This window comes from Alexandromys fortis, unplaced genomic scaffold (assembly GCF_014885135.2).
Source record: "Alexandromys fortis isolate MF-2015 unplaced genomic scaffold, M_Fortis_MF-2015_v1.1 scaffold_47, whole genome shotgun sequence".
In the NCBI taxonomy this organism is placed as follows: domain Eukaryota; kingdom Metazoa; phylum Chordata; class Mammalia; order Rodentia; family Cricetidae; genus Alexandromys; species Alexandromys fortis.
Genome location: NW_026067957.1, coordinates 1,665,591 through 1,692,222, shown reverse-complemented (window position 1 = coordinate 1,692,222; position 26,632 = coordinate 1,665,591). Strand labels below are relative to the sequence as shown.

Sequence of the window (26,632 nt, the reverse complement as noted above, 5' to 3'; positions counted from 1 at the left end):
TTGTAACTGAGTGTCAGATGGCCATGGCATGGTTGCCCTTTGGTGTACATGCTAAACTTGAAAAATCTACAAGAGCCATCTAAAGAAAAGGGGATTGTGGGTTGCGTATATTCTGCCCCGTGCAGTGTCTCGGTAAAGGAGTGGTCATCCCCACAGTCAACAGAGAACTTGCCTCTGCCAGGTCTTCTTTTTCAAGGTCGTTTCTCCTAGAAGAGTCTGATTTCTACCAGGCACAAAAATCAGAGATGCCATCTGTTCTGCAGTCCTTAAGATCTTCTTTTTCTACGAAGGCTTTTTAATTTAGCTGGGAACTTGATAACATTTTATTGACCGATTGTTGTCACAGAGACAGTCCGTCTCCCTTTCCATTTTTATACTTTCCACTTTTTGAGTGCCTTGTTTCCGCCCCACTTTATTGTGAAAGAGAAGCTCCTTGTGTTTATAACAGCAAAGCAAACCACCCAGCGAAATGCAATGCTTTCCATAATAATCAGGGCTCTCGAGAGTCTAAATTATGTAACTCGCCTGAACAGCATTTAGCGAGCTGGTGATAATTACCATAGCAGTCCCAATTACTATTATAAGTGTGTCTTAAGAAGAGACCGTCTTTGTGTTTATATCCTTGAGTTCGTATTACACTTATGAACTAGAAAAAGCATTTGTTGATGTCAGCTCTTTTCAAATTAGTCGTTTGAAAAACCCCAGGCATGGCACTGCCAACTTTCTTTGTTTGCATAGAATAGGTTTTTGTTTTCTTTGGCTCTTTATGATCACCCCAAGGTTATAGTCTTAGCAGAAATTTGTGACGAAGTTCTCTCTGGCATGCCTGAAACCCACAGGTGTATCAAATGCACTGTTTTTTAGGTAGATCATGTTTGAAAATTTTTTTTATTGAGGCATAATTTATATGAAACAACAACCATTTTTAATTGTACCGCTTGATTACTCTACCCTGGCTAAGCCTGGGAACATTCTCATTCCCCGGGACCTTCTCTCAAGTCCTGATCTCTTATAAACAACCACGTATCTTTTGAATTTTCTAGCATAAAAATCTAGAAGCAAAATTACCAGGCCGCAGGGCAGATAAATGTTTAACTTTGTTCGATGTACTACCAAACTGTTTTCCAAAATGGTCTTCTCATCTTCTTTTCTTAAGATTTTTTTTTATGTGCATTGGTGTGCTGCCTGCATATATGTCTGTGTGAGGGTGCCAGATCCCCTGGAACTGGAGTTACAGACAGTTATAAGCTGCCATGTGAGTGCTGGGAATTGAACCCAGGTCCTCTGGAAGAGCAGCCAGGGCTCTTAACTGCAGAGCCATCTCCCCAGCCCTGATTGTTTGTCTCATTTTTTATTCTCCATCAATAATAGATGAGAGCTTCATCCCAGTCAACTTTTTTTTTCATTCTAATCAATCATGTGTTTGTGTGTGTATATGTGTGTGTGCTGATGGAGACTGAAGCCAGGGCTTGCATGCACTGGACAAACATTCCACCACTCAGCTACATCCCAAGCCCTTAATTTTTTTTTTGGATTTTTCGAGACAGGGTTTCTCCATAGCTTTTTGGTTCCTGTCCTGGAACTATCTCTTGTAGACCAGGCTGGCCTCGAACTCACAGAGATTCGCCTGCCTCTGCCTCCCGAGTGCTGGGATTAAAGGTGTGCGCCACCACCGCCCGGCTAAGCCCTTAATTTTTTGAGACACAGTTTCACTGCGTAACTTAGGCTGGCCTCAAATTCAGGCTCCTGCTAGCAGCCAGCTCCCAAGTGCTGGGATTTCAAGCCTATATTGCCACACCTAGGTTTACCGTCCTTTTGTTTGAGTCTAGTTATCACAGTGTGTATGAATGGAATCTTGGGTCCCAGTTTGTGCTTCCTTGGTATTAATGATGTTGATCATCTTTTCATGTGCTTACTAGCATTTGCATAATTTCTTTTGAAAAGTGTCTGTTCAAATCTTGTGTCCAGTTTTCTATTTGGGTAATAGCTGGTCCGAAAAGAAGTCAGTTGGAGTTCTAACCGCCGTCCCTCTGCTGTCACGGGTTTATACCCCTCCATTTCCTTCCTTTCCTGAGGACAGCTGGCTGATCTAAGTGGCAGACGCTTGTTCACTCATTTTTGTCTTGGGCACTTTATTGAACAAAGAGATGAGAACTCTTCTTTGAGAGAGGTCAAAACAAAATTTAAGAGAAGGTAAATAAGTGGCTATGACATAAATTTAATGTAAAAGAGCCATAAGGAGATATTTAGAAAACCAAGGTACTAGCTCTTGTTAGTGTGATTTAGCAATGACCTTATTAAAGGAGGTGGGCTTTAGGCAGGGGGAGGGGGTGTAGCTGAGGAAGGGCAAAGGGTAGAGTAGAAGTCCATGACAGCTAGGTTCAAAACAGCATTTGAAAGACTCTCTGAGGTCATATTGTGGAGAACCTGATCTGATGAGGAAGAAGGGCTGATTGAAGGGTGGCCTTGAGGACATTAGAACCCTTTACAGGGTGTGACCTCTTCAATTCACCCCATGCCATCCTTTCTTTGCCTCTAACCCTGGCTTTATTAGTCCTAGGTATTCAGTTCTAGCTCTTCTGGATCTCCTAGCTTCTCATAAGGGATTGTACCTCCCTCAAAGGAGAGAACCTAGCTCTGAAAACCACGTCGGCTTGGACACCATCTTTCTTTCTGCGCTGCACAGAGGAACGCCTGTGGTAGTTGTCTTGGAAAGGGGAGCCTCCTAGGGATTCAAGGTTAGAAGGTGTTAATCTGACAGGCCTCTGTGCTTACTGATTGTGGCAGTGTTGCAAACCCAAGACCAACAGATCTGTTGCAGTGCCCGACTCAGGAGCCAAGTTGCTGAGGCAACAACTCAAGTACCTCATGCCTCTTAAGACGCAGCCCCACCTTCATGGTCACAGCAAAGGCATTGAAAGAGGCTCATGGAAGTCTGTGCAGAACTAATAGAGACAGTTAAACCTCCTGCGCTGTGTACTGGCTTCTGAACAAGATCCAGGATAAACAACATCAGCCCTAGGACTCGTCAGATCAATTGGAGTAGTACTAGAAACTAAGGATACTGACTTTCCCCCCAAATCCTCATTTATTAATGACTCTTACTACTGTAGTCACTGGCATGGGGAAAAAATTAATGCCTTAAATCACAGCCGTCTATAATGCTAGCATTGCGTTTTTGTTGTTTTTGTATTGTTTTTGGAGACAGGGTTTCTCTGTGTAACAGCTCTGGTTGTCCTGGAACTCGTTCTGTATACCAAGCTGACCTCAGACTCACAGAGAGGCACCTGACCTGCCTCTGCCTCCCGAGTGCTAGGATTAAAGACGTGCACCACCACCACCCGCAACTTGCATTATTTTTTAACAACTAGTGAGATATCATTCGCAAAGTAGACACTAGCTAGTGGCTTCCTTTGGGTAGGAGAGAGGTGACGGAGTTAGTGTGAAGATTCTCAGAGTCAGACAAATACTTGTTTTTCTTTAATCAACTAAAAATATAACCATTACCATTCTCCAAGAGGAAAGTTTTTGTTTTCTTGTTTGTTTTATATCTTAAATAAAGAAAAATTTCACTAAAATCTTGGGAATTCTGCCCTAAACCTAGAGATTCATGCAGAATAAATACTTTCATATATGCTAAGTACTAGTAGAATAAGGTTTTATCTCAAAGAAAATAATTTACAAGTCATAAGCTCTCTTAGAGCACAATTTAATCACAGTTTATTGTTCAAGTAAAGGGTGGTTCTGTGTTTGTCCTTTGGCATGTTAAAAAACATTTAGCCGGGCAGTGATAGCACCAGCCAGGTGTTGGTGGTGCACGCCTTTAATCCTAGCACTTAGAAGGCAGAGGAAGGCGGATCTCTGTGAGTTCGAGACCAGCCTGACCTACAAAGCTGGTTTCAGGACAGATAAATCTTTAAAGAATGGGGGGGGAAACGGAATATGAAAAGTTTTGTTGAATAAACCCCAGGAAAACAAAACTGGCAAAATGTCCTCAATGTCATATAAATTTATAGTTATTAGTCAACATTTTTTAAGATGTATTTATTTATTATATATAGTGTTCTGTCTGCATGTATGCCTACTCACCAGAAGAGGGCATCAGACCTCATTACAGATGGTTATGAGTCACCATGTGGTTGCTGGGAATTGAACTCAGGACCTCTGAAAGAGCAGCCAGAAGCCAGTGCTCTTAACCTCTGAGCCATCTCTCCAGCCCAACCAGTCAACGTTTGTTAACCGTGATCTCTCCACAGTGATGAACCTGAAGAACAAACAGTACAGTTATGTTTTTCCTTCCCGTTTCATATCTTTAAATACAAAAAAAAAAAATCTGCTTTTTGTGAATGCCAGTGAGACGCTGCTAAATATCTTCACACAAACTTTATCTTGTACTTTCAATTTCAAAAAAGTATGGCCTTTCCATCACCATAAGTTTTGATTGTTTTATTCATATTGATTCAATGACTTATGTTTAAAAGAATTGAGGATACATAGGACTTTGTAGCAAAGGTGAAAACAATCAAGCGAGTTACACTCTGCAACAGCATTTACTCGGGATACCACCATTAACCAGACAATCCTGGCAGCCGGCTAACTGACGGGGAAGGTCGGTCTGTCTGGATATTATTATCTGTAATAATATTATTATTATAAATAAGCCACCAACGTAAGTACAACATGGATGTTTTAGTTCATAGAATTATGCGCACGATTTGCCCCATGCAAACATGGGTAAATACCAGCTTCTTTGTCTCTCTTGCAGTTCTGTTCCCACAGTAGTGGAAGGAAAGAGGAAGCTGTGGGCTGTCACGTGGGCACACTCTCTCTAACAGGACATAGAAATCTATCTTGTTCATTAAATTGTGACTCAGAGGCCCTGTGTTCTCATCTCCTTGTGGTAAAGTTCTTCTCTTGATTGATCCTTGGCTTGTGAGAAATCCTTCATTGTAAGGTCCATAAGGCAACAGGAAGCTTCATGAGCTCTCGTGGCACAAATTATGGAACCCGTGGGCTTTAGCTGTCTGCTGAATGCCTAGTTGTAAGTAAGAAATTACACTAAGGAAATCTAGGATGCAAAGTGATCAAATAAAAAAAATGGTGTAAATAAGACAAGATACAGCTTCCAGTACATTAAAAGAACCCTGAGTTGTTAAGCTTGAGGATTTTCTTCAGACTAATGCTCTTTCTCCATCCACACCAGAGACGGGAGGCTGTCTGCTCTAGCTCGGCATTTGGCAGCATTGTCTAAGCTGTTGAAGAGTCCACATGCCCAGCAGAGTGGCGGCTAAAAGAAAAAGATGATAGGTTGAACCTATGCAAAGAAGACGGTAAGGGCGTGTCCACAGTCGGGAGAGTTATGAAAGAGAAAGGCAGGGGAGAAGGGAAGCAAAACGCAGAGATCTCCCAGGGAAAGACAGCCAGAGGCAACTGTCTTGCTCTGCCCAGGACCCTTGTAGTGCGGGGCATAGAGGTGATGTGTGTGGCCTGTGGTTGTCCCCGTGTTCGAGACAACAGGGAACTAAACGGTGGAGGACTGGCTGAATGTGTCTGTCTGGTAACACTGACCCTCTGCATTAGTTACTCTCCCTGTCGCTGAGATAAAATCCCCTGACAAGCCGGGCGGTGGTGGCGCACTCCTTTAATCCCAGCACTCGGGAGGCAGAGGCAGGCAGATCTCTGTGAGTTCAAGACCAGCCTGGTCTACAGAGCTAGTTCCAGGACAGGCTCCAAAGCCACAGAGAAACCCTGTCTCGAAAAACCAAAAAAAAAATAAAAAGAAAAGAAAAGAAAATCCCCTGACAAGCAACCTAGGGAGAAAGGGTTTACTGTATTGGCTCCTGGTTCAAAGGTACCCTCCATCATGGCAGGGAGGGTGTGGAGAAGGCAGCTGTTCACACCACATCTGTAGTCAGGAATCGGACAGAGACGACTATATGTGCTTGACTATATGTGCCCGGCGAGCTTTCTCGTTTTTCTTTAGTTCAGGATCCTATCCCATGGCATGGCAGGTTTTCTCACTTTTAGGATAGGATTTCTCACTTCATTTAACCCAAATCAATAATCCTTCACAGGCGTACGTATCCAGAGACTCATCTCCTCAGTGATTTAGATCCTGTCATATTGACAATCAGTTTTGATCATCATACTCCCTAACCCATGCTTGCAAAATGCTGCCATCATAACGTATCTTTATTAGGAGTTCAGAACTTTAGATTTCAAGTCTCCTTGGTGAAGACGTTAGAAAACAGGGAAACAAAAAATTAAATTAAAATTAAAAAAAAACAGGGAAGCAAAAACGACACCATAACCTGACCTTTTATAAATACAATACTTTCATTAATTCTTTGGCAATTTACTACACACATCCAATTATATTCACTCCCCGTGTCTCCCCCTAACTCTTCCCAGAAACACTCCCTTCTCCCTGCCTCCCTTCCAACTCAGTGTCTTTTGTTTTTTAAAAGTAATTCAGTGAGCCCAATTCATGCTGCCAAAGTATCCCTGCATGTGGGCCTTTTGCTGGAGCGTGGAGATCTAGGAGGCCGGCCACACCCTTCCAGAGAGCTGATTCTCCTCACTCCAAAGCCACCAAGTATCAGTAGGTCATCAGCTGGGGTAGGGGCTCATGTGCTTCTGCCCCCCTCCCCCCCCCCCCCCGCCCCATGCTGGAATATAACCTGACCATTTTGGAGTCCAGTAACACAATGGCCATCTTTCTTTGCAGCTGCCCAAAAACAAAGTCAGCTAGCGGCCAAGCTCACTTGTCAGTGTTAATGAGTAGCCACTGGGCACCAGGGCAAAGAATGCTTCTACCATGAGAGCCCAAAACCCAGGAAAACAAATGGGAAAGGGAGTCTGAAGAATCAGACCCTACAGAGAACAGCAAGGCACTCACTTTTCACAGAGCAATTAGTGACCTGGTAGATCTGATAAGACATTTCACCCCCCACAACTCTATTGAGGATAGTGACGGCTGCTGCTAAGCAACCATGAGTAAATGAGGAAGCCAGAAACCATACGTGAATTTCAAACTTATCCTCTGTATTTGTTCCTTTGCCTTCCTAAAATCCAGTGTGGTTGTACCCACATTCATTAGCGTTGCACTGGGTTTCGCAGGTCATGCTGTTACCGGAAGAACGAAAGAACAAGAAAGGCTTAGAAAGATTCTCTTGCACTTGACAAACCATATCACCAGCCTGAAGTCTAAGTATCAAAAATACTGCTCTAAGCAGGACAGAGTACAAGCTCTCTTGAAGCTACAGTGGAAAAACTCAGTGCAAGAGATGGGCAATACGGTGAAAGCATTCTACCAGAAGACTACAGAGCAGAAGGTGATAATCACAAGAAAAGAAGGACGTGTGTCTGGGGAATACAAGAGGTTCCTTTCCCACTTCCTGGGAACTCCAGAAAGGAGGAAGAGAAAATTGGAAAAATGAGTCTTCCCAAGAAGAGTTCCCAGAGAAGAACATTTCCTAACAGTTCAGACTAAGCAGGATCCAAACCAATGTGACTAGAAGAAAAAAATGGTAAAAGGATTCACAGCGTGGCACAGCTTCGAGAACTCTCACACTGAGGATGAAGAGAAGGTTCTAAGGACTTCCGGGGCAGGGACTTAGAATGTCAGCTGTAGAGGGTATAAAACTTGAGTTTAATCACCATCACGTACATATCGGCAGGTACACAGAGAGAGAGAGAGAGAGAGAGAGAGAGAGAGAGAGAGAGAGAGAGAGAGGAGAAAGCGAGCAGCGAGAGAGAGACAGCAGAGACAGAAAAAGGGAGGGAGACCGACACACAGAGTTAAAGCTAGTCCATATCATAGGAACTTGAGTGGCACCCTATTTATGAAAAGCAACAGTGGTATTAGACTATAATAAGACAAGTAACTTCAATTTTGAAAGAGGGATTTTTTTAAATTTTTTATTATGTATACAATAGTCTGTCTGTATGCCTGCAGGCCAGAAGAGGGCACCAGACCTCATTACAGATGGTTGTGAGCCACCACGTGGTTGCTGGGAATTGAACTCAGGACCTTTGGAAGAGCAGGCGATGCTCTTAACCTCTAAGCCATCTCTCCAGCCCGAAAGAGAGATTTTTTAATAAAAGTTTGCAACCTAAAATACTAGCAAGTCAAAGAATGAAAACTGCAAGCAAGCTGAATCTTTTCTAGCTGGTCTTTCTAAGAAGTTGTTTGAAAGTGTGGTCTAACTGAATGAGAGTGAATACCAAGACAGATGACAGAGTCTAGGGACAGTCTCTCTGTGGAGGGAAAAGCAATCCTCTTCTGAGCAGCTCGATGTCCTGAGGGAACCATACCTCGCTCGCTGCTGCAGTAGTGTGGTAAGATTGTGTTTTTGGCAGCGTATCCTATTCTAAGTGTTAAGGCAGGGGGGTCATTAGATTTCCGGGAGACCTTCGTGACATTTTTGCAAAACTCAGATGAAGTGTAGTTGAGACCTAAGCTTTGGTGGTAGGAAGGGTCACTGTAGACCAATATTGGCGTTCAACCTGAAGGTCAGAAAAGCAAAACAAACAGCCAGACTCTGATTCTTAACTCTACCTCAGACAGATATGGCAATCCTGCCTCCAGGAATCTCAGAATGAGACTGTGTGTGAGAGCTATCTCCTCCCATCTTATATTTCTCTCTAGTGTAGCCCGCCTTAGGTGGGTTACTTAGTCTAGGGGCTGTAACCCACCCTGCAGTCAGTTATTCCAGGGTCCCGGAGAGGCACTATCTGAAAGATAATGGGCTAAGAGAGAAGAAGGAGGCCAAGCGGGGGTTCTTGTCAAAGCCTCCGTTTATTAGAGACAGAGTTACAGCTTATATAGGATAAGGAATCGGGCGGGGGGGGGGGGGGGGGGCACAGGGGCCTGGACTCTTGCCGCACATTGGTCACATAGGCCAGGAGGTCACAACTAGGAGTTGACACACCTAGTTCTCTAGATAGTTTGGAATGTGGGGCGGGTTCCGCTAACAGATAGCTCTCTATTAACAGCTAATTTGGGTGTGGGGTAGGCCCTGTCAATAGAACAGTTTCTCAATATAATTGGGGGTGTGGGGTTCTCTGCAGGCTCCCAGGGCGATGGTTTCTATAATAATTTTAGGAGGAAAATGGCTCCTGACACTCTAGTGCTGAGAATTAAAGGTGTGCACCACTACCACCACTATGGCAAATTAGTGTGGTGACTGGGATTAAAAGTGTGTGCCACCACTGCCTGGTCTGTAAGGCTGGTCAGTGGGGCTGCTTTACTCTCTGATCTTCAGGCAAACTTTATTTATTAAAATACAAATCAAATATCACAGGGCTGGAGAGATGGCTCAGGTTTGGAAGAGATGCCTGCTCTTCCAAAGGTCCTGAGTTCAATTCCCAGCAACCACATGGTGGCTTACAACCATCTGTAATGGGGTCTAGTGCCTTCTTCTGGCCTGCAGGCATACACATAGACAGAATATTGTCTATGTGTATATATGTATAATAAATAAATATTTTAAAAAAAAACAAATGAAATATCACTACAGGTCACAAGTATTTGGGCACATGGACAACTGGGCTGGTATCTGATGGCTGGAGGGAGCTCAGTTTTATTTCACTATAGATCTTGAGGGCATGAATGTAGAACAAGGCAAAGGAGACCACATGAAAGAACTATAGCTTCAAACCCCTGAAGCTGGTATATAAAAGGCAGGAAAGATTCCCTTTGATACTGGTAGGAAGGGAGGGAAGATCCATTCCAGTCGTACTATTTCGAGTAGAGATGACTCGCAGGGTCACCTGGGAAGTAGAAAGGAGCTGCTGCCTTTGTTTCTGATAACATTCTAGTGTCTGTTGAGAACTTCAGACCTCGGCAAGACAGGGTCAGTATAAAACACGGATGAGGAAAAGAACAACAAACCCCACTCGGCTCTGACGACTTGACCCCGTGAGTGTGGACCAGGGTGGGCGGAACAACCTGCTTCAGGAGAGTCACACCAGGACACCTGAAGCACAGCATGGACAATGGATGCTTAGAGCTGCATCAGGGAGCCTTCCACTCGAGACCAAAGTTGGAGAGGTCGTCAAGGACCAGAGCTGAGAGGCCTTGAAGGATAAGACATAAAGCACGGATAGGACACTGGGGAGCCACTGGGAAGTGAGGCGGGAGAGTGACATTACTTGATTCTCAAGACCATTCTAGGTGGTGCCTGCAAACAGATCAGAAGGAAAAAAGAGTAAATATGAAAGTGATTGCAACAAAAGATGATGCTAGCTGGACTGAGAGGGTCTGAAGTGAAGATTCGGGCATAGTCAGTATCTGAGAGGAGCTGATTATAGGATCCAATAAGAATATCAAAATTCAGACTGACCAAATCCCTTATATAAAATGGCATTGTGTTTGCATTTAGCCCAGCTATGTCCTCCCTTATATTTTAAATATTCTTTAATTGCTTATGCTACCTTATGCAAAGTAAATGCTATGCTATATCGCCATATTTTGTTGGGGGAGTAATGAGAAAAACTCTATATATATTCAATGCAGATACAACTTTTTTAAAAAGTTTTTAAGGTCAAGTTGGTTTAATCCAAGATGGAGAACCCAAAGGTACAAATTGCTGGACATGTATGGATCTGAGAACTTTTGAAATTTAACCCACAGCTCTTTGCTATGTTAAATCTTGAAGTTCTGCATACCAAAGTTACTTCAAGTTTGAGCAACTGAGCCATAGGAGTACTGAGTACTATGACAGGGGAAAATGGAGAATAAAGAAGAGGGGTAGCAGTAGCTAACCCCAAATTACTGCCCCCCCTCAGTTTCAGCTCTGTTTAGCTGGAGGTGTCTGCGAGGCATGAAGGTGAAGGTGTCAAATGAGCAGCTAGCTACACAGACTACTTCAGCTCCAGGATAGGGAGGTGGGGCGGGGAATGAGGGGCATCCAAAGGACAGGAGAGGCCACACTTCACAGCTGTGCTAAAGGCGCTTTCTCTTCCCTCTGCTCCTTCCCCAACTGCGGAATTATTTATGCCAATTTCCCAAACATCTTGTGCTGGTGTTAATCACCTGGCGAGCATTCAGGGACAAGTGCCAAAGTTCATTCTCGGTAACAGGCAAAGTTGGAGAACACAGAACCGTAAAATTTTAAATAGAAAACCAACCAAAATAACTAATATGACACCTTCTCCCACAAGAATCATAGTTCTATGGTGACAGCAAGGATAATATATATGAGCTTTATATTTGTTTAAAAAAAGAAGAACAGGGGCTGGAGAGATGGCTCAGCAGTTAAGAGCACTGGCTGCTCTTCCAGAAGTCCTGAGTTCAATTCCCAACACCCACATGGCAGCTCACAACTGTCTGTAACTCCAGTTTCAGAACATATGACTCTCATACCAATGAACATAAAACAGTAAATAATAATACTAATAGGGCTGGAGAGATGGCTCAGCGGTTAAGAGCATTGCCTGCTCTTCCAAAGGTCCTGAGTTCGATTCCCAGAAACCACATGGTGGCTCACAACCATCTATAATGAGGTCTGGTGCCCTCTTCTGGCCTTCAGGCATACACACAGAAAGAATATTGTATACATAATAAATAAATAAATAAATATTTAAAAAATAATAATAATAAAATAAATTTAAAAAAAGAACAGTATCAAGTTCTGGCAGTCTGGAACCTTGATGATAAAATCCCAGCTAAATCCAATTGTAATGGAGGAGTTGACAACAGTAGATTTTATTTGCTAAGCAGACACTACTAATTGTTTTTTCTTCTTGTTTTTCTGTAAATTTTTGAGATTATAATATGATTACATCATTTCCCCCCTTCCTTTCCTCCCTGCAGACCCTCCCGTATGCCCTTTCTTGCTCTTTCAAACTCGCGACCTCTATTTTCCATTCAGTATTGTTACACACATATATACACATGTACATACCTCTGTATTTGTAAACACATTAACTGTAACTTGCTCAGTCTCTATACTGTCATTCGTATGTATGTTTTAGGGCTGGCTGTTTTGTATTAGATACCTAGTTGGTGTGTGCTTTCCTGGGGAAGACGACTTCTTCCACTCCCAGGTTTCCCTAGTTGCCTGTAGTTCTTTGTGTAGGGCTGGGGCCTATGGGCCTTCCCTTTACCAACACCAGCATGTCCATTGTTGGGGTCCTTGTTCAGCTCACATTTAGGAAGTCTTGATGGTGAGACTTTATGGGTGTACTTCCTGACATTCCTAGGAGACGCAAGCTTCCTGCTCCTCTCATTCACAATCTCTCTGCCCCCTCTTCTGCAGTGATCCCTGAGCCTCTGGTTTAGGAATGGTTTTATAGATGTATATGTTGGGGCTGGGCTTCACAACTCTGTACTTTGACTGGTTGTGGTCTTCTGTGCTGGTTTCCATTGGTTGCAAAGAGAGGATTCCCTGATGAGGAGTAAGGACTAGATTTATCTGTGGGTATAAGACAAGTATTTAGAATGTAGTTATGGATATGCTGGTTTAGTAGAGTGATGTTGTGGGTTCTCCTCCAAGGTCCATGACTTCACTAGCCCTGTTGGTTGGCTAGATTTCCAGTAACAAGTATGGTTTCCCTCTTGTTAAGTCAGTCTTAAGTTCTATCAGAGAGCTATCGGTTACCACATAGGTATATGGACAGGGCTTCTTGTAGTCCAGGCTGGTTTGAACTCACTGTGCAGCCAAGGATGATGGCCTTGAACTCCTGATCCACCTGCCTTCAAATTCCAAGTGCTGATGTTACAGACATATGCCACCAATCCAGGTTGATATTAATTTTTTTAAATTTAGTTTTGCCTTTTCTTTTTGAGACAATGTCCCACTATGTAGTCTTCATTATCCTGAAACCTGCTTTGTAAACCAGGCTGGCCTAGAACTCTTAGAGATCCATCTGCTTTTGCCTCCCTTGTGCTATGATTAAAGGCATATACCACCACACCCATCTTATAGTAAATATTTTAAGTATAAATATATGCCTTGGATAGGGAATGCATAGTGACTTTTTAAAGAAGAGAGATGGCAGGTTAAATATTCATTGCTTTATTCAAGTTATTTTGCAATACAAGAAAAATCATCAACAAGACATACAGTCTCTACTCTGTATAGATATCATCTGTATATATATATACATCAACAAGACATACCTGTATAGACATTATATCTATATAAATCAATAAGACATGCAGTCTGTATAGACATATAGACATCATCTCTGTGTGTGTATATATATATACATACATACATACATCAACAAGACATACAGTCTCTACTCTGTATAAGCATCATCTATATATGTGTATATATATATATATCTGTATATACATCAACAAGACATATAGTCTTTACTCTTTGGGACTAGAGAAGAGATAATTGTTACTTCAAAGTCAAAACCATTCTACTTTAATAACTAACATTGATAGTAACAACCCCTTACCCCACCACATCTCCCTCCCACAGTTTGCAGAAGTAATGTTAGATTATTAATAAAATAATTGGCTTTTTAAAAATAGGAATATATTTACAGTTTTCTAAAAGAAACTGTGCTGGGGAGAGTTCTCTTAGCCATGACTCACTATGTAACTATGGAACTCTTCAGTTCTGCATTTAATGGAGAGTATTTTCATAATATTGATCCAATCCTACAAATGAGTACCTTATGTGTCTCCAGACATAAGCTCCCACCCCCCCCCAGCCCCAGAAAGTGATAAGAGTTTAAGTGCCGTTGACCTTGTTTGATTTTTTTTTCTGGAGATCTTTTAATAGTTGTATGATGTCATTTTACAAAATAATGCTCTTGTCCTCTCTGATTCCAAGAGTTTATCAAAAAGAATAAAATATTTATGGAGTTATGCTGATTAAATGCAAGACTTCCATGCAATAAAAACAGCAGTTCTAGGCTGGTAAGATGGCTCACTAGGTACAAAGCACTTGCCACATAAGCACGAAGACCTGAGTTCCATCCCCAGGACCCACGTAAAGATGAAAGGAGAGCGCTAACTCCACAAATCTGCCCTCTGACTTCCACATGCACACCATGGCAATATGCATACACACAACAAAGATTGATGAAAACTTTTTAAAAAACAGGAGTTTCTTGTAACCTTGACTTGGACACTCAATGTCTGCTGTGGCCCAGTGGGTGCAGGTAATGAACGCAGATTACCTGTCAGTCCGTGTCATCTGGAAAGGGGCGTGTCATCTCCCCATCAATCTCAGGACTCTGTGGTTTTGGGGGGTGGGGGTGGCAAAGACTAAAAGGCCCTGGCTGCTCACTGCCTGTCTGTGTCGTTTTGTCCCCGGAATCCCAGAGATGTGTCTTCCACCAGTGTCACCGCCCTTCCCTCCAAAGGCCTGGAGCACCTGAAGGAACTGATCGCCAAAGACACTTGGACTCTCAAGAAGCTCCCTCTGTCCTTGAGTCTCCTCCACCTCACGCGGGCTGACCTCTCTTACCCAAGCCACTGCTGTGCTTTTAAAAACCAGAAGAAAATCAGGGGGTAAGTAGCAGGGGCCTGGAAGGAGCAAGGAGAGACCACGACAGGAATTGGATTCGTTTTAGATTGGGAAATGAATGGGATTTAAAACCGAGGAGGGAAAGAACTGCAAGCTTCCCCGCGAGCGGCAGGAAAGCCCTGGGCCTAATGGCTGTGGGAGCAAAGTGGTCGCAGATGAGAAATAAGGCCAACATTGTTGGACTGCGGCGGGGGAGGGGAGACAATAAGAAATGATGATGTCATGGAGAGAGGACTAATTTGTCCGGTGTGCAGGAACAGTGAAGCAGGTTCGGCTTGCATCCCAACCCTATCAGCTTCTAGCTGTATCATCTCGGTGTTCAGTGTACTCATTCAACTACCCTGAGCTTCTAAGGTTCGAGACCATCACTCGTCATCCTTAGGGGTTTTGAGAAGATAAAGCAGTTTACTGGAAACACCTGGGATTGAATATCTAGAATGTCACGAGTAAAAGGTACTAGCTATGATGTGTATTATTTCAGTAGCTGGCTACTTGCAAGAGTGCCAAGGAGATACTCCATCACACTTGACACTTCAAGCTGTCCCTGACCTCTGACCTATTTCCTCTTTTGGTCTCACGCCATCTCCTGTTCTAACTCCACCTTCGTTTGTCTATTTCCATTTCCTTTAGTTTCTACACAAATATCTACTAGGTGACTTTCTACACTCGTAATTTTAACCAGAAAAAAAAAAAATCCGGACCTTATCACAGAGGCAGATGCAAAGAGGAAGGTTGAAGAGCTAGGTGAAGGAGACTATCACAGCCATAATAGCTGCATGGGGCTCAGGGTGTTGATATCGGGTGCTATACTAACACTACATGGCATTGAGTGGAAAGGATCAGGGATGGAACACATGGTTAGAGGGGACCTTGCTGGTGATGTAGTAAAAATGTAAATCCTTCCAGTACCAACAGATACATCTACAATATAACCCCTGCACCTAAGGCCTAGAGATCACTGAGGAAGAAGGGATGGAAAGATTATAAGAGACAGTTGAACATAGAGTCTACTGTGTTGTATCTCCTAGGAATGTCAGACGCCACACCCATGGAGATTCACCAACATAACTACCAAAGCAGGAGCTGAACAAGGACAACAATAGATAGGCTGATGTTGGTACAGGGAGGGCCTGTAGGCCTCAACAGAGAACAACAGGCACCTAAGGGATGCTGAGAGCAAGGGCGAGTCTTCCCAGGGAAGAGCACACCAATTTGCTCTCCAATAACAAAGGGTCAGCTCTGAAATCATAAACATACAAATAACACTAGACAGGCTGAAGAGGTTGTATTTATGTATTTAGGCATATACACACATAATAACAACTACAATTAATGAAAAAAGTCATGAATTTGAAAGAGAGGAAGGAGGGGTATCATGGAGGGTTAGAAAGGAAAACACAGGAAGGGGAAATGATGTGATTATATTATAAACTCAAAAAAGTAAAAAAATAAATTGAAAACGTAAATCTTATTTCTATGAGTATACCCGTGTGCCGTGGCCATTTATTATTTTGTTAGCAAATATTTGGTGAGCATCTCCTGTGTACCTGGCATTATCCTAGCCACAACAGGGGTATGAGGAAGCTTTTTGCATGTAGTTTATAATCTACTGGAGGAAGTCAACAAACAGAGAAGGAAATGTCAGTCTGGGCTGGGAAGGGATGAGACAATGGGGTGGGGTGGTTTATTTAATAGACCAGGAAAGGATCCCATGAAAAAAAAAAGCGGCTAAAATTGAATAATGAGTAACGGTGGCCATGAGCTTCAAGGCAAAGGGAGTGTGGAGTTCTGGAACTGGAACAGGAATAGTGTTTAACAGCACTCACAAACACATGCTCCCGGTCCTGCTGTAACAGCTCGGAGAAGCTACTCCTCTGTTCATTCAGTGTTCTCACTCCACTCACAAATGAACGGGTTTCACAGATCCACCCAACATGGCACAGCTAGTAACCACAGGAGCCATATTCTAAGTGGGCTCCCGTGTCCATGATTTTCGATCATGATTCTTCTTCGAGTGGCTCAAGATAGTGAGAAATAGGATCAGTGTCCTTGGTCACAATAGCAGAGGTGAGGTCATATCAATGGACATAGCAGAGGGTGGGAAAGATGGCTCCAAGAGGCCTGAGTCCCATCCCCAGTACCCACATAGTAGAAGAGAATCGACAACAACAAGTTGTCTTTTTGGAGAAAAGAAAAGAAAAAATAATAACAAGTATCATAGAGGTTTTACCAATGTTTGCTGAGAAAATACTAAGCTACACAGAAGTAGAATTTACCTGAAAAAGTACTGTCTCCAACACAACTCTAAGACAAATAGCATGCTAACCAAACCTAGAAAGTATAAAATAAGGAAGTCAGAGTTATACTAGTACAGTAAATTAGGATTCAGATCCCCCAGGACATGTTTCTTTAGAACTGGCTCATAGGGAGCCCCTCTTCTCATCAGAGGAACGCAAAGAGAAAATGGCCTTGCTGCCAGCTGTTCAGACAGCAAACTTTGTTTGTTTAACAGAGAGCTGCATCTGTGCTGCTCAGTGTAATCTAAAGATAACCAAAAACTGCTGCTTCATTTTGGTTCTAGAAAACCCACCTAATGAGCGGGCCATGGTGGTGCACGCCTTTAATCCTAGCACTCGGGAGGCAGAGGCAAGTGGATCTCTGTGAGTTTGAGGCCAGCCTGGTCTACAAGAGCTAGTACAGACTCCAAAGCTACAGAGAAACCCTGTCTTGAAAAAAAAAAAAAAGAAAGAAAGAAGGAAGGAAGGAAGGAAGGAAGGAAGGAAGGAAGGAAGGAAGGAAAAGAAAACCCACCTAATTGCTCAGAAAATGTAGCTTGGGATGGGAGCTTTAAAAGCCAACTCAATGCATACGTAAGGTTACCATGTTATAGCTCAAGACTCTGAGCTGTAGACAATTTCTGGTCATGGCCGGGATCCCATAGGCTTAGCCAGAATCTGGATGCATGCTTTTATTAAAGTGTTCTCGTTGATCTTTGAAGTACTTGGAGTGATTTCTGACTAGGAAGGTTTAATTCTGCCACTGAAACTCCATGCCACGCTGTGGTGCATGCAACATAACAAACCAAGTTAATGTTTTAAATGGTGTGGCAGAGGAGGGCCCATCCAGATCGCGAAGAATCAGTAGCACCAAAACATCAGAAGAAGTAACTTGTGTATCTTCCCAGGGCTTCAGGGGCTCCAAGGTGGACTTTACGCAAGAGGTGACTCCTATCTGTTGCCTTACAGAATCCTGGAGTCCTTGATGTGTAACGAGAGTAGCATCCGGAATCTGCGCCAGAGAAAATCAGTGAATGTGCTGAGAGGTCCCCTCTACCAGGAGTACGAGGAAGATCTGAGTGACAACGGTGTTGGGTACAAACAAAACCCCAAGCTCCAGGAGAGCTCGGGCAACTCTCATTACTACGTATTCTTTGAAGAACAAGAAGATGAGATCCTTGGTTTCGGCCAAGAGCTCAAAAATCCTCAGGAAGAGACTCTGCTAGCCTTTGACAGCCACTATGACTACACTGTGTGTGGGGACAATGAAGACATGGTGTGCACCCCCAAGTCGGATGAGTTTAACCCTTGTGAAGACATCATGGGTTACAAGTTCCTGAGAATCGTGGTGTGGTTTGTCAGTCTGCTGGCTCTCCTGGGCAACATCTTTGTCCTGTTTATTCTCCTCACCAGCCACTATAAACTGACCGTGCCTCGCTTTCTTATGTGTAACTTGGCCTTTGCGGACTTCTGCATGGGGGTATACCTGCTTCTCATTGCCTCTGTGGACCTGTACACACAGTCCGAGTACTACAACCACGCCATCGACTGGCAGACTGGCCCTGGGTGCAACACGGCTGGCTTCTTCACCGTTTTTGCCAGTGAACTATCCGTGTACACGCTAACAGTCATCACCCTGGAGCGATGGTATGCCATCACCTTCGCCATGCGCCTGGACAGGAAGATCCGCCTCCGGCATGCGTACACCATCATGGCGGGGGGCTGGGTTTCCTGCTTCCTCCTGGCCCTGCTCCCCTTGGTGGGAATAAGCAGCTACGCCAAGGTCAGCATCTGCCTGCCGATGGACACTGACACGCCTCTTGCTCTAGCCTACATTGCCCTGGTTCTGCTGCTCAATATTGTCGCCTTTGTCATCGTCTGTTCCTGCTACGTGAAGATCTACATCACGGTCCGGAATCCGCAGTACAACCCTCGCGATAAAGACACCAAGATTGCCAAGAGGATGGCCGTGTTGATCTTCACCGACTTCATGTGCATGGCCCCGATCTCCTTCTACGCCCTGTCAGCACTGATGAACAAGCCCCTCATCACCGTCACTAACTCCAAAATCTTGCTGGTTCTCTTCTACCCCCTCAACTCCTGCGCCAATCCATTCCTCTATGCCATTTTCACGAAGGCCTTCCAGAGGGATGTGTTCATCCTGCTCAGCAAGTTTGGCATCTGCAAACGCCGGGCCCAGTCATACCAGGGTCAGAGAGTGTGCCCAATCAACAGCACCGGGATTCCGATTCAAAAGGTTCCCCAGGACATGAGACAGAGTCTCCCCAAGATGCAAGATGCCTACGAACTCCTTGAAAACGCCCACCTCACTCCAAAAATGCAGGGGCAAGTCGCAGAAGAGGACAGGCAAACGGCCTTGTAAAGTGGCGCTGCACTGTTCGCAGTGGGACTTTAAAAGGCTGGCTTCTGGAACGCACATTCTAATCTAGGGCACGTGGATGCGTGGCTTCGGGCAGGTGAAGTTTCATAGGGACACAGTTCATCTCTAGTATTGTCTCCAAGAAGGGAGAGAAGCTAGCAGCATATCCAAGTCCCAGGTATCATGGATATAGTCCATGCTCTCCAGGGGACATGCTCCACGGATATCAACGGAACCCTTCCCCATCTGCCTTCTCTGCTTGTGTAGTGTTGTTTAATACTGAAGATCGCCAGTGTTCAGTTACTTAAGCAGCTTCATGCTGGCTCCCCTGATATAACCAAAGAAAGCTTTTGTCCCTTAAAGCTAAAATGCCACACTTGAGAGGTGGAGGCAGAGCGGATCCAAAGTTCATCCTTAGCTACAGAGTGAGTTCCCAGCCTGTCTAGTCTACATGATATCCCAAAGAACCCTGGAAAGCCAAACACGACTAGATGTTACATAATTGCTTCCACTAAACATGAAAAGGGGGAAGTTTAGCTGGGAGAGGTTTTTTTTTTTTTTTTTTTTTTTTCCCCTTAGACTCTGAAACAAGTGTCTCTTCACCAGCATCTACCTGCTGTGACCTGGCTGTCCTGCACTGGCTGGAGAACATGCTGAGATCCCATCTTTTATGGTTGAGCAATCTAAGAATTATCTTCTTGTAGAAGATGAGAGCTCCGGAAGACATTTCTAAGCAAGACGTGGGAATGAGTCAGAGCACACTTAGTCACCTGTTAACACTGTGACTACACACCAGTTAACTGCTGGGCTTCGAGCAAGTCTCTGGAACTCCAAACTGAAACGGAGGCGCTTGTTGCCTCTTCTGTTTTAAAAACTCTAGGTATAGCTCCTCTTTAAAGATACATCTTCATGTATCTTTAAATGTATCTTTAAACCTGGTTTTTCTATCTTGTGGAGCTGCTGTCTACTTCTTTTTGGAACCATGCTATGACCCAAGAAGATTTTCCTTTCTTTTGTTTTGATCATCATATCTGAACCAAAAATTCTTCTGAGTGACTCTATGGAGAATGAGCCTAACTATTCATCTGACTGTTATATCTATACTGCTGTTAAGTCCAAAACAGACGGACGTGTATGCACTAGACTAATAATACAGCCTGGCATGGTGGTGCACGCCTTTAATCCCAGCACTTGGGAGGCAGAGGCAGGTGGATCTCTGAGTTCAAGCCTACCCTGGTCTACAAAGCAAATTCCAAGACAGCCAGAGCTACACAGAGAAACCCTGTCTCAAGCAAACAAAAGAAGAAAATATAGACTAAAATATAGAGTTATTATGTGACTGTGTAGACTCATTTCCAAGCATTTACCTCATCCTCACAGGTCGGCTTCTTAGCACTCAGCATCTCATACCACACTAGCATTGTCAAGAGAGAAACCTTTTCATCTGACGCTGCCAGATCCCTTCTAAGCCTGCCAGTCGCTGACATAAAACGTTTATGGCCAATAGTGAGCTTGCTTCAAACGGCCAGGAGTTCGTGTCTACAGGAGTACCTTCTGGGTTTCCTGACTGGAGAGCTCCTTACTACACTGTTCTAGGGCCTCACCTCACCCGCCAAGCAGACCTGGCATTTGCTTCTCAGTGCTCATGACCCAAAGCATACAATAAAAACGTTTTGTCACTTTAAGTCTGTGAAGTAGGGTTTTGTGGGTCATCTCACTCGGCCCTTCCATGACGGCCCTGGCGCTTTGAACATTAGCATTGGCTTTCCCGACAGTTGACTCGTAACTACTGAAGTTAAGCAAATGTGTTACCCACGGCATGTGTTTCTCTCTTGTGATGTCTTGGCACCACATCTGGACAGACACTTGTGTTTCATCTTGAGTAGCTGATCTAGCGCTTTGAAAACGAAGTCCTAAGAGAAGTGACTCGAACAAGATTGTTACCAAAATTCACATGGGCAAAAGGCAATACATTTTCTTCCTGTACTAAGGTATATGGCATTTTGTTTAATTTGTTGATTTCTTTTGATATCAAAATTATACGTGTATGTTAAAATCAAAGAGGAGAAAACACTATGCACAGTTGCTGAGAAATCCACATTGATTGATTAGCAACTCCAAGAATGTTAATTAGAATCCATTAGTAGGCATCTATGGATAAGAATAGAAAGATAGTAAAACAAATACAGATTGGAATTTCAGCACGGTGGAGAGGTGGGAATTTTGTAGGTTCAGAGACTAATTGCTTAACTTGGGTTTAGTTTTAGCCAATCTGGAACAGCCATTCTTTGTCCCACTCTGTGTCTGAACTAACACCTTGTGGTAATAAATAAAAATGTCTTAGAAGCTATTAACTTAGCAGAACACTGGCTTCCACCAATCCAAGAATGCAATCAGATGACCTCTGTGGTCTATAGAATGGCTCCTCCATCCCATTGCACCCCCCTCTCTGGTGGACCCACCAAGGGATTTTTAATTTACCTTGATTTATGGTTTTCTTTGTTCTGTAAAACTATTTAAAAAAAAAGACTTTATAAAACTGTTTTCATGTTGGAACATAGAATTTGCAGTAATCTAAATCTGTGTTCCCAAGTCATAGTCACTTATAATCGCTCCAGAATAAACTATCTCTTAATCCCTATAAGATGAGAGCTAAGGTTCTTACATAGACAGGGGCTTGCTTACAGTTCCAGTGGGTTGTTCCGGTATCATCATGGCAGCAGAAAGGCAAGCATGGTGCTGGAGAAGTAGTTAAGAGCTATATCCTGATCTGCAGGCAGAGAAAGAGACTGGGCTTGGCATGGGTTTTTCAAACCTAAAAGACCGCCCCCAGTGACACATTTCTTCCAACAAGCCCACACCTCCTAAGCCTTCTAATCCTTTCAAACAGTTCCACTTCCTGGTGAGCACACATTCAAATGTATGAGTGTATGGGCTTATTCAAATCACCACAACTACCATGTGATCCAGAAACCTGTCTGTGGGTAAGAAACCCAGAATCCTTATGTGAGTAGAACTAAGGGGCTGAAGGGATGGCTCAGTGGTTAAGAGTGCATGCTGTTCTTGCAGAGGACCTATGTCTGATTACCAGTACCTCTGCCAGAGGCTCTCAAACCCCTGTAACTCCAGATCCAGAGGCTCGGATGCTCTCTTCTGCCATCTGATGGTACATGCACCCACATAGTGCACCCATACATAGATACATGCATATATAGTCATCAATTCAAAATAAATTCTTTCTTAAAAATATTTGCATTTTCGTGTTCATTGCAGTATTATTTACAATGATGAGACCACGCAGAAGCCTAGTTAAGAAACATACTTTGAAAAAACATATAGTCTTTAGGCAAGAAGGATTTTGACAACAATCTCGCTGTAATGTATTCTTTCCTGAGATTCAATTTTCTAAAGACCCTAGATACTGCGTCTACAGATCAACCCTCATGAGAATTACAAAACCCTCATTTTCTTATGATGCTTTTCAAGTTTTTCACCAAGAACCACATTAAAGAAACAAAAGTTCACCTCTCTGCCCATCAATGTCTGAGGCAGGTTGGGAGAGGGGTCCGGAGGTTAGAAGGGCTGAGAGCTGCTCCTGCCTGTCACCAGCTGCAACACTTGGAAGATCAGGCCTTGCACCTCACCTGGGCAGCACAGTAGCGCCAACCCCATTGGCAGAGGTGTGGGTGAGCCAGTCCTGATACCATGAGCATGGAAGAGCTGTCCCCATTACTCATCATCACTGTGATGTCATGGGTGAGAGAGATCCCCCCCACCTACCCATCAATGCCTGAGAATAAAAGCTGGCCCTGAAGTCAAAGAGCAGGAGATCTAGCCCTGTCCCTCATCGCTGCAGCACGCAGTAGAGCTGGCCCTGAAGGTGTAGATGTAGAAGATGCAACCCCGAGGACATGAAAGCAGAACCGGCCCTGCCCCTTGTTCATCACTGCAAAGAGTTAACTCACCAAGGTAATGCAGAAGAGATCAGTCTAGTGGTGAGGACAAGGGAGAGCTGGCAGGCTGACCACTATCCAGGCCCAAGCCAGGGTTATGGGGTGCCCCACCCCAATATCCACCCTGCCTTGTGATCTGCTGGAGCAAGTGAAGGGACCGGTCCTATAGACCCAAAGCTGCAAGATCTCTACAACCCAGGGGCAACAGCAGGATAGCCAAGAGGAGCTCCAGTAAGGGCCCCGCATGGATAGTGTAGCAGAATCTGGGGTCGGGGAGAGCTGCAAGGGCAGAGGCTGGATACGCAGGGACAGGAAATGAATGGGATCAAGATTCATGATGAGAAAAGCCCAATAAATTAAGAAGAAAGTCAAAAATAAAACAACAGGGTTTTGCGCTTCCGTAGAGGCCCGGCTCGTGAAGGCTCCGGATCCGGCTGCGAGATGAGCCTGGGGCCATGAGAGGTGACCTGGTGATAGTTACCAGCTGCACAGCTGATTAAGTAGCGGAGGAGATTAGAACTCAGTTCCTGGCCTCCCAAGATTGTTAAGAATGAGTCTGCGGAAGCAAACCCCTAGTGACTTCTTAAAGCAGATCATCGGACGGCCAGTTGTGGTGAAGCTCAATTCTGGGGTGGATTATCGAGGGGTCCTGGCCTGCCTGGATGGCTACATGAATATAGCACTGGAGCAGACGGAAGAGTATGTAAATGGGCAGCTGAAGAATAAGTATGGGGATGCGTTCATCCACGGGAACAATGTGCTGTATATAAGTACTTAGAAGCAGAGGATGTGAAGACACCAGGAGCAGCCCTCTTCACACTTGGATGTACTTGATTATGAAGAGCTTGTTTTTTTGTTCTTTTACGACCCTAGTTGCTGCCTGTTTTCATAGTGGTTGGTGTGTTTTGTTTTGTTTTTTTAATTGACATTTAAATAAGATGGAAGTGTTACATTACAAATCAAGTCTTAAACATTTCATGTTCACATTTACTCCTGTCTGTACAGAATATTAAAATAAAAAAAAAACAACAACAAAAAGAAAGGAGATAAACTTTTGAGAAAAGCAAGACTGCTATTCCTAGTTTTTGTAGGAAATTCAAATTTAAAATTTACAATGTTGTATCTCCTTTTCCTGACAGCAGGTGGAAAGGGCTTTAAAATGATACAGGTTATAATGAAAAACTCAAGGTAGACACTGACAAATAGTCCATAGGTCTATGCAAACACGGGACTCACACAATTACATTCTGTTTGCCGAGGTGCTTTTCTGCTTTCTCAAAGAGTTCCCTAAGCACTCAGACAGAAAAGAAGCACTAGGGTAAGTATTAATAGCTCCAACAAATGTCAGAGAAAAGGGATACCCTGTCAATCAACGCCCTGATCCAGGGGAAAGAGGAGATGGTCGGCATCATACTTGTTTTCACCGTCTCACAGCCAACTGGAGCAAACGAGAAAAACTGACCATGGCTGTGACACTCAGAAGTCCTCCCAGACATGCACACTGCCACTTGGCTTCATTTTAATTAGTACAGGGAAGCCAGTAGTGGGAGAGATACTTGAAATCCAAGCATGTCCTTCTGTTTAATGGTTTGTCCATCCGATCTAGAGAGCAACCATTCTCTTCCAATCACCCCCGTCCTGTGCTACACATGGAAAATGTGCACACTACACTAATCTTCCCAGAGTACACACATCTCAATTACCCCTGCCAACCTATTCCATTATGTCCCTGTCCATGTGTCTGTCCAAGTGGATATACTGGGTGGGACTCCTTGCCCCCAAACCACCACAATGGTTGATGCTGTATCTAGGAGAAATTGTAAAACTTTCCAAGAATTATTCTAGGTGGCAGAAAGTGTGTGTAGTGATCACGTGATAAGAATGGTTCAGCATTGGAGACCTTAATTACACATTGGTTAGTTCTAACTGTCAACCTGACACAGCCTAGAATTACCTAGAAAGAGTCTTAGTAAGGAATTGTCTAGAACAGGTTAGCCTGTAGGCATGTCTGTAGGGAAATACCTTGGTAACTGATGCAGGAAGACCCAGCCCACATTGGGTGGCACCATTGCCTAGGCAGGTGGGGTGGGCTGTTGGTGGTGGTGGCAGCTGTAGTGGTGGTGGTGGTGGTGGTGGTGGTGGTGGTGGTACCCTAAACAGTGTAGGAGAGGAGAAGCCAGCTGAGAGCAAGCGAGAGTCTATGTATTCTCTCTCTGCTCTCGATAGTGGATATAATGCTTTTAGTTCCTGCCTTGACTTCCCTGCAATAGTAAAAGAAGTATAAACCACATAAACCCTCGCCTCCCCAAGTTGCTTTTATCAGTGTATTTGTGAAGGCAACTGAAGTCATCTAGAAAATACACGACAGAGAAAGTGTGGCAATTGTTCCATAGCACCTGCCTTGGGTAGAGGCAAGTGGAGGGCAGGACTGGGAATTTCAGAAATATGTGGTTAACTCTTATGGCAGTTGCCCGGTATTAGCCATTTCCAGAGAACAATTCCTTAACTTTTTTGTAAGTTAACCGCCCAGCTAGTGGTGGGAAGACATGCCCAGAAACATGTAGCCCTTTTATTTCCAGAAGCAGCTCTCAGTTTCATCCTTTACAAACTGAGGCAGGATAAGAAGATGGTGTGGGGGAGGTAGCACATAAACGAGAAGGGAGAGGAGCCGGGCCCTCCCTCTAGAGTCTGGTTGACGCCTCTTGCCAGCTGAGAATTTCAGCACATTTAAGGACATTGGCTTTTTCTCCCTTCACAGCTACAAACCTGTAAGCTCCTAGAAATCTCACCAGAAACCCCATATATACTACAAGAAAGTTCTCTACACCCCATAGGCAATGAGAATCCTGACAGGTCTAACTTTATCTAGTGAGGTTATCTTTTCCTGTGAGAAGCCCTGTTTGGTCCCTGAGGTCAACATTTTTTCCTCTTACGCATAATTTCAGAATATCACATCTCCGATCACTTTGGACACCTGCCTAGTCTTTGGAACTTGGTTTTACAAGCAAAGGTATCATACACCTGTTTATAACAGATCTCTCACCAATTAGAGGTTCCATACCTTTCAATGTCTCATTCAGTTGTCCAAATACATGCCTAGTACCTGAGGAGCCAGAGGACAAGATCAGATCCTCAGGAACGAGTTACAGAGTGTTGTGAGCCACCATGTGGGTGTTGGGAATGGACCAAGGACTGCTGGAAAACAGCAGCCAACGCTCTTTACCACAGAGACACCTCTCTGGTCCCTCCACAGAAAGAGAGAGGGAGGGAGGGAGGGAGGGAGGGAGGGAGGGAGGGAGGTGTTGAAATAGGAGCGGCAGGGCTGCGTCCCCAGCACCCGGCCACCCGCATGGCTAGCTTATGCCCGAAATAATTACACGGAAACTGTATTCCTTCAAACACTGCCTGGCCCGGATAGTTCCAGTTCCTTATGGCTAGCTCTTACATATTGTTCTAACCCATTTCTAATATTCTGTGTAGCCCACGAGCTGGCTTACCAGGGAGGATCTTAACCTGCGTCTGTCTGGA

The 26,632-nt window shown here is 44.1% G+C and overlaps 2 protein-coding genes across 4 annotated transcripts in view; both read left to right on the top strand.

Annotated features, from left to right (window-relative positions):
- Tshr (thyroid stimulating hormone receptor) overlaps positions 1-22,351 on the top strand; it is a 131,088-nt gene extending 108,737 nt beyond the window's left edge. The window contains exons 9-10 of one of the 3 annotated variants that reach the window (XM_050152397.1): positions 14,291-14,479; positions 17,741-22,351. In XM_050152397.1, coding sequence (XP_050008354.1) covers positions 14,291-14,479; positions 17,741-19,154 — 1,603 coding nt within the window. In that variant the 3' untranslated portion in view covers positions 19,155-22,351. Of the gene's footprint in view, positions 1-2,554; positions 4,097-5,203; positions 5,331-7,119; positions 7,584-14,290; positions 14,480-17,740 lie in introns of those variants that run through there. The other 2 variants (XM_050152399.1, XM_050152398.1) reach the window with 2 other exon arrangements.
- A 1,151-nt stretch (positions 22,352-23,502) lies between these two features.
- Positions 23,503-24,112, top strand: LOC126507741 (U6 snRNA-associated Sm-like protein LSm6). The gene has a single exon (XM_050152471.1). The coding sequence runs from the start codon at positions 23,655-23,657 to the stop codon at positions 23,880-23,882; it is 228 nt and encodes a 75-aa protein (XP_050008428.1). The 5' UTR covers positions 23,503-23,654; the 3' UTR covers positions 23,883-24,112.
- Positions 24,113-26,632: the final 2,520 nt, after the last annotated feature.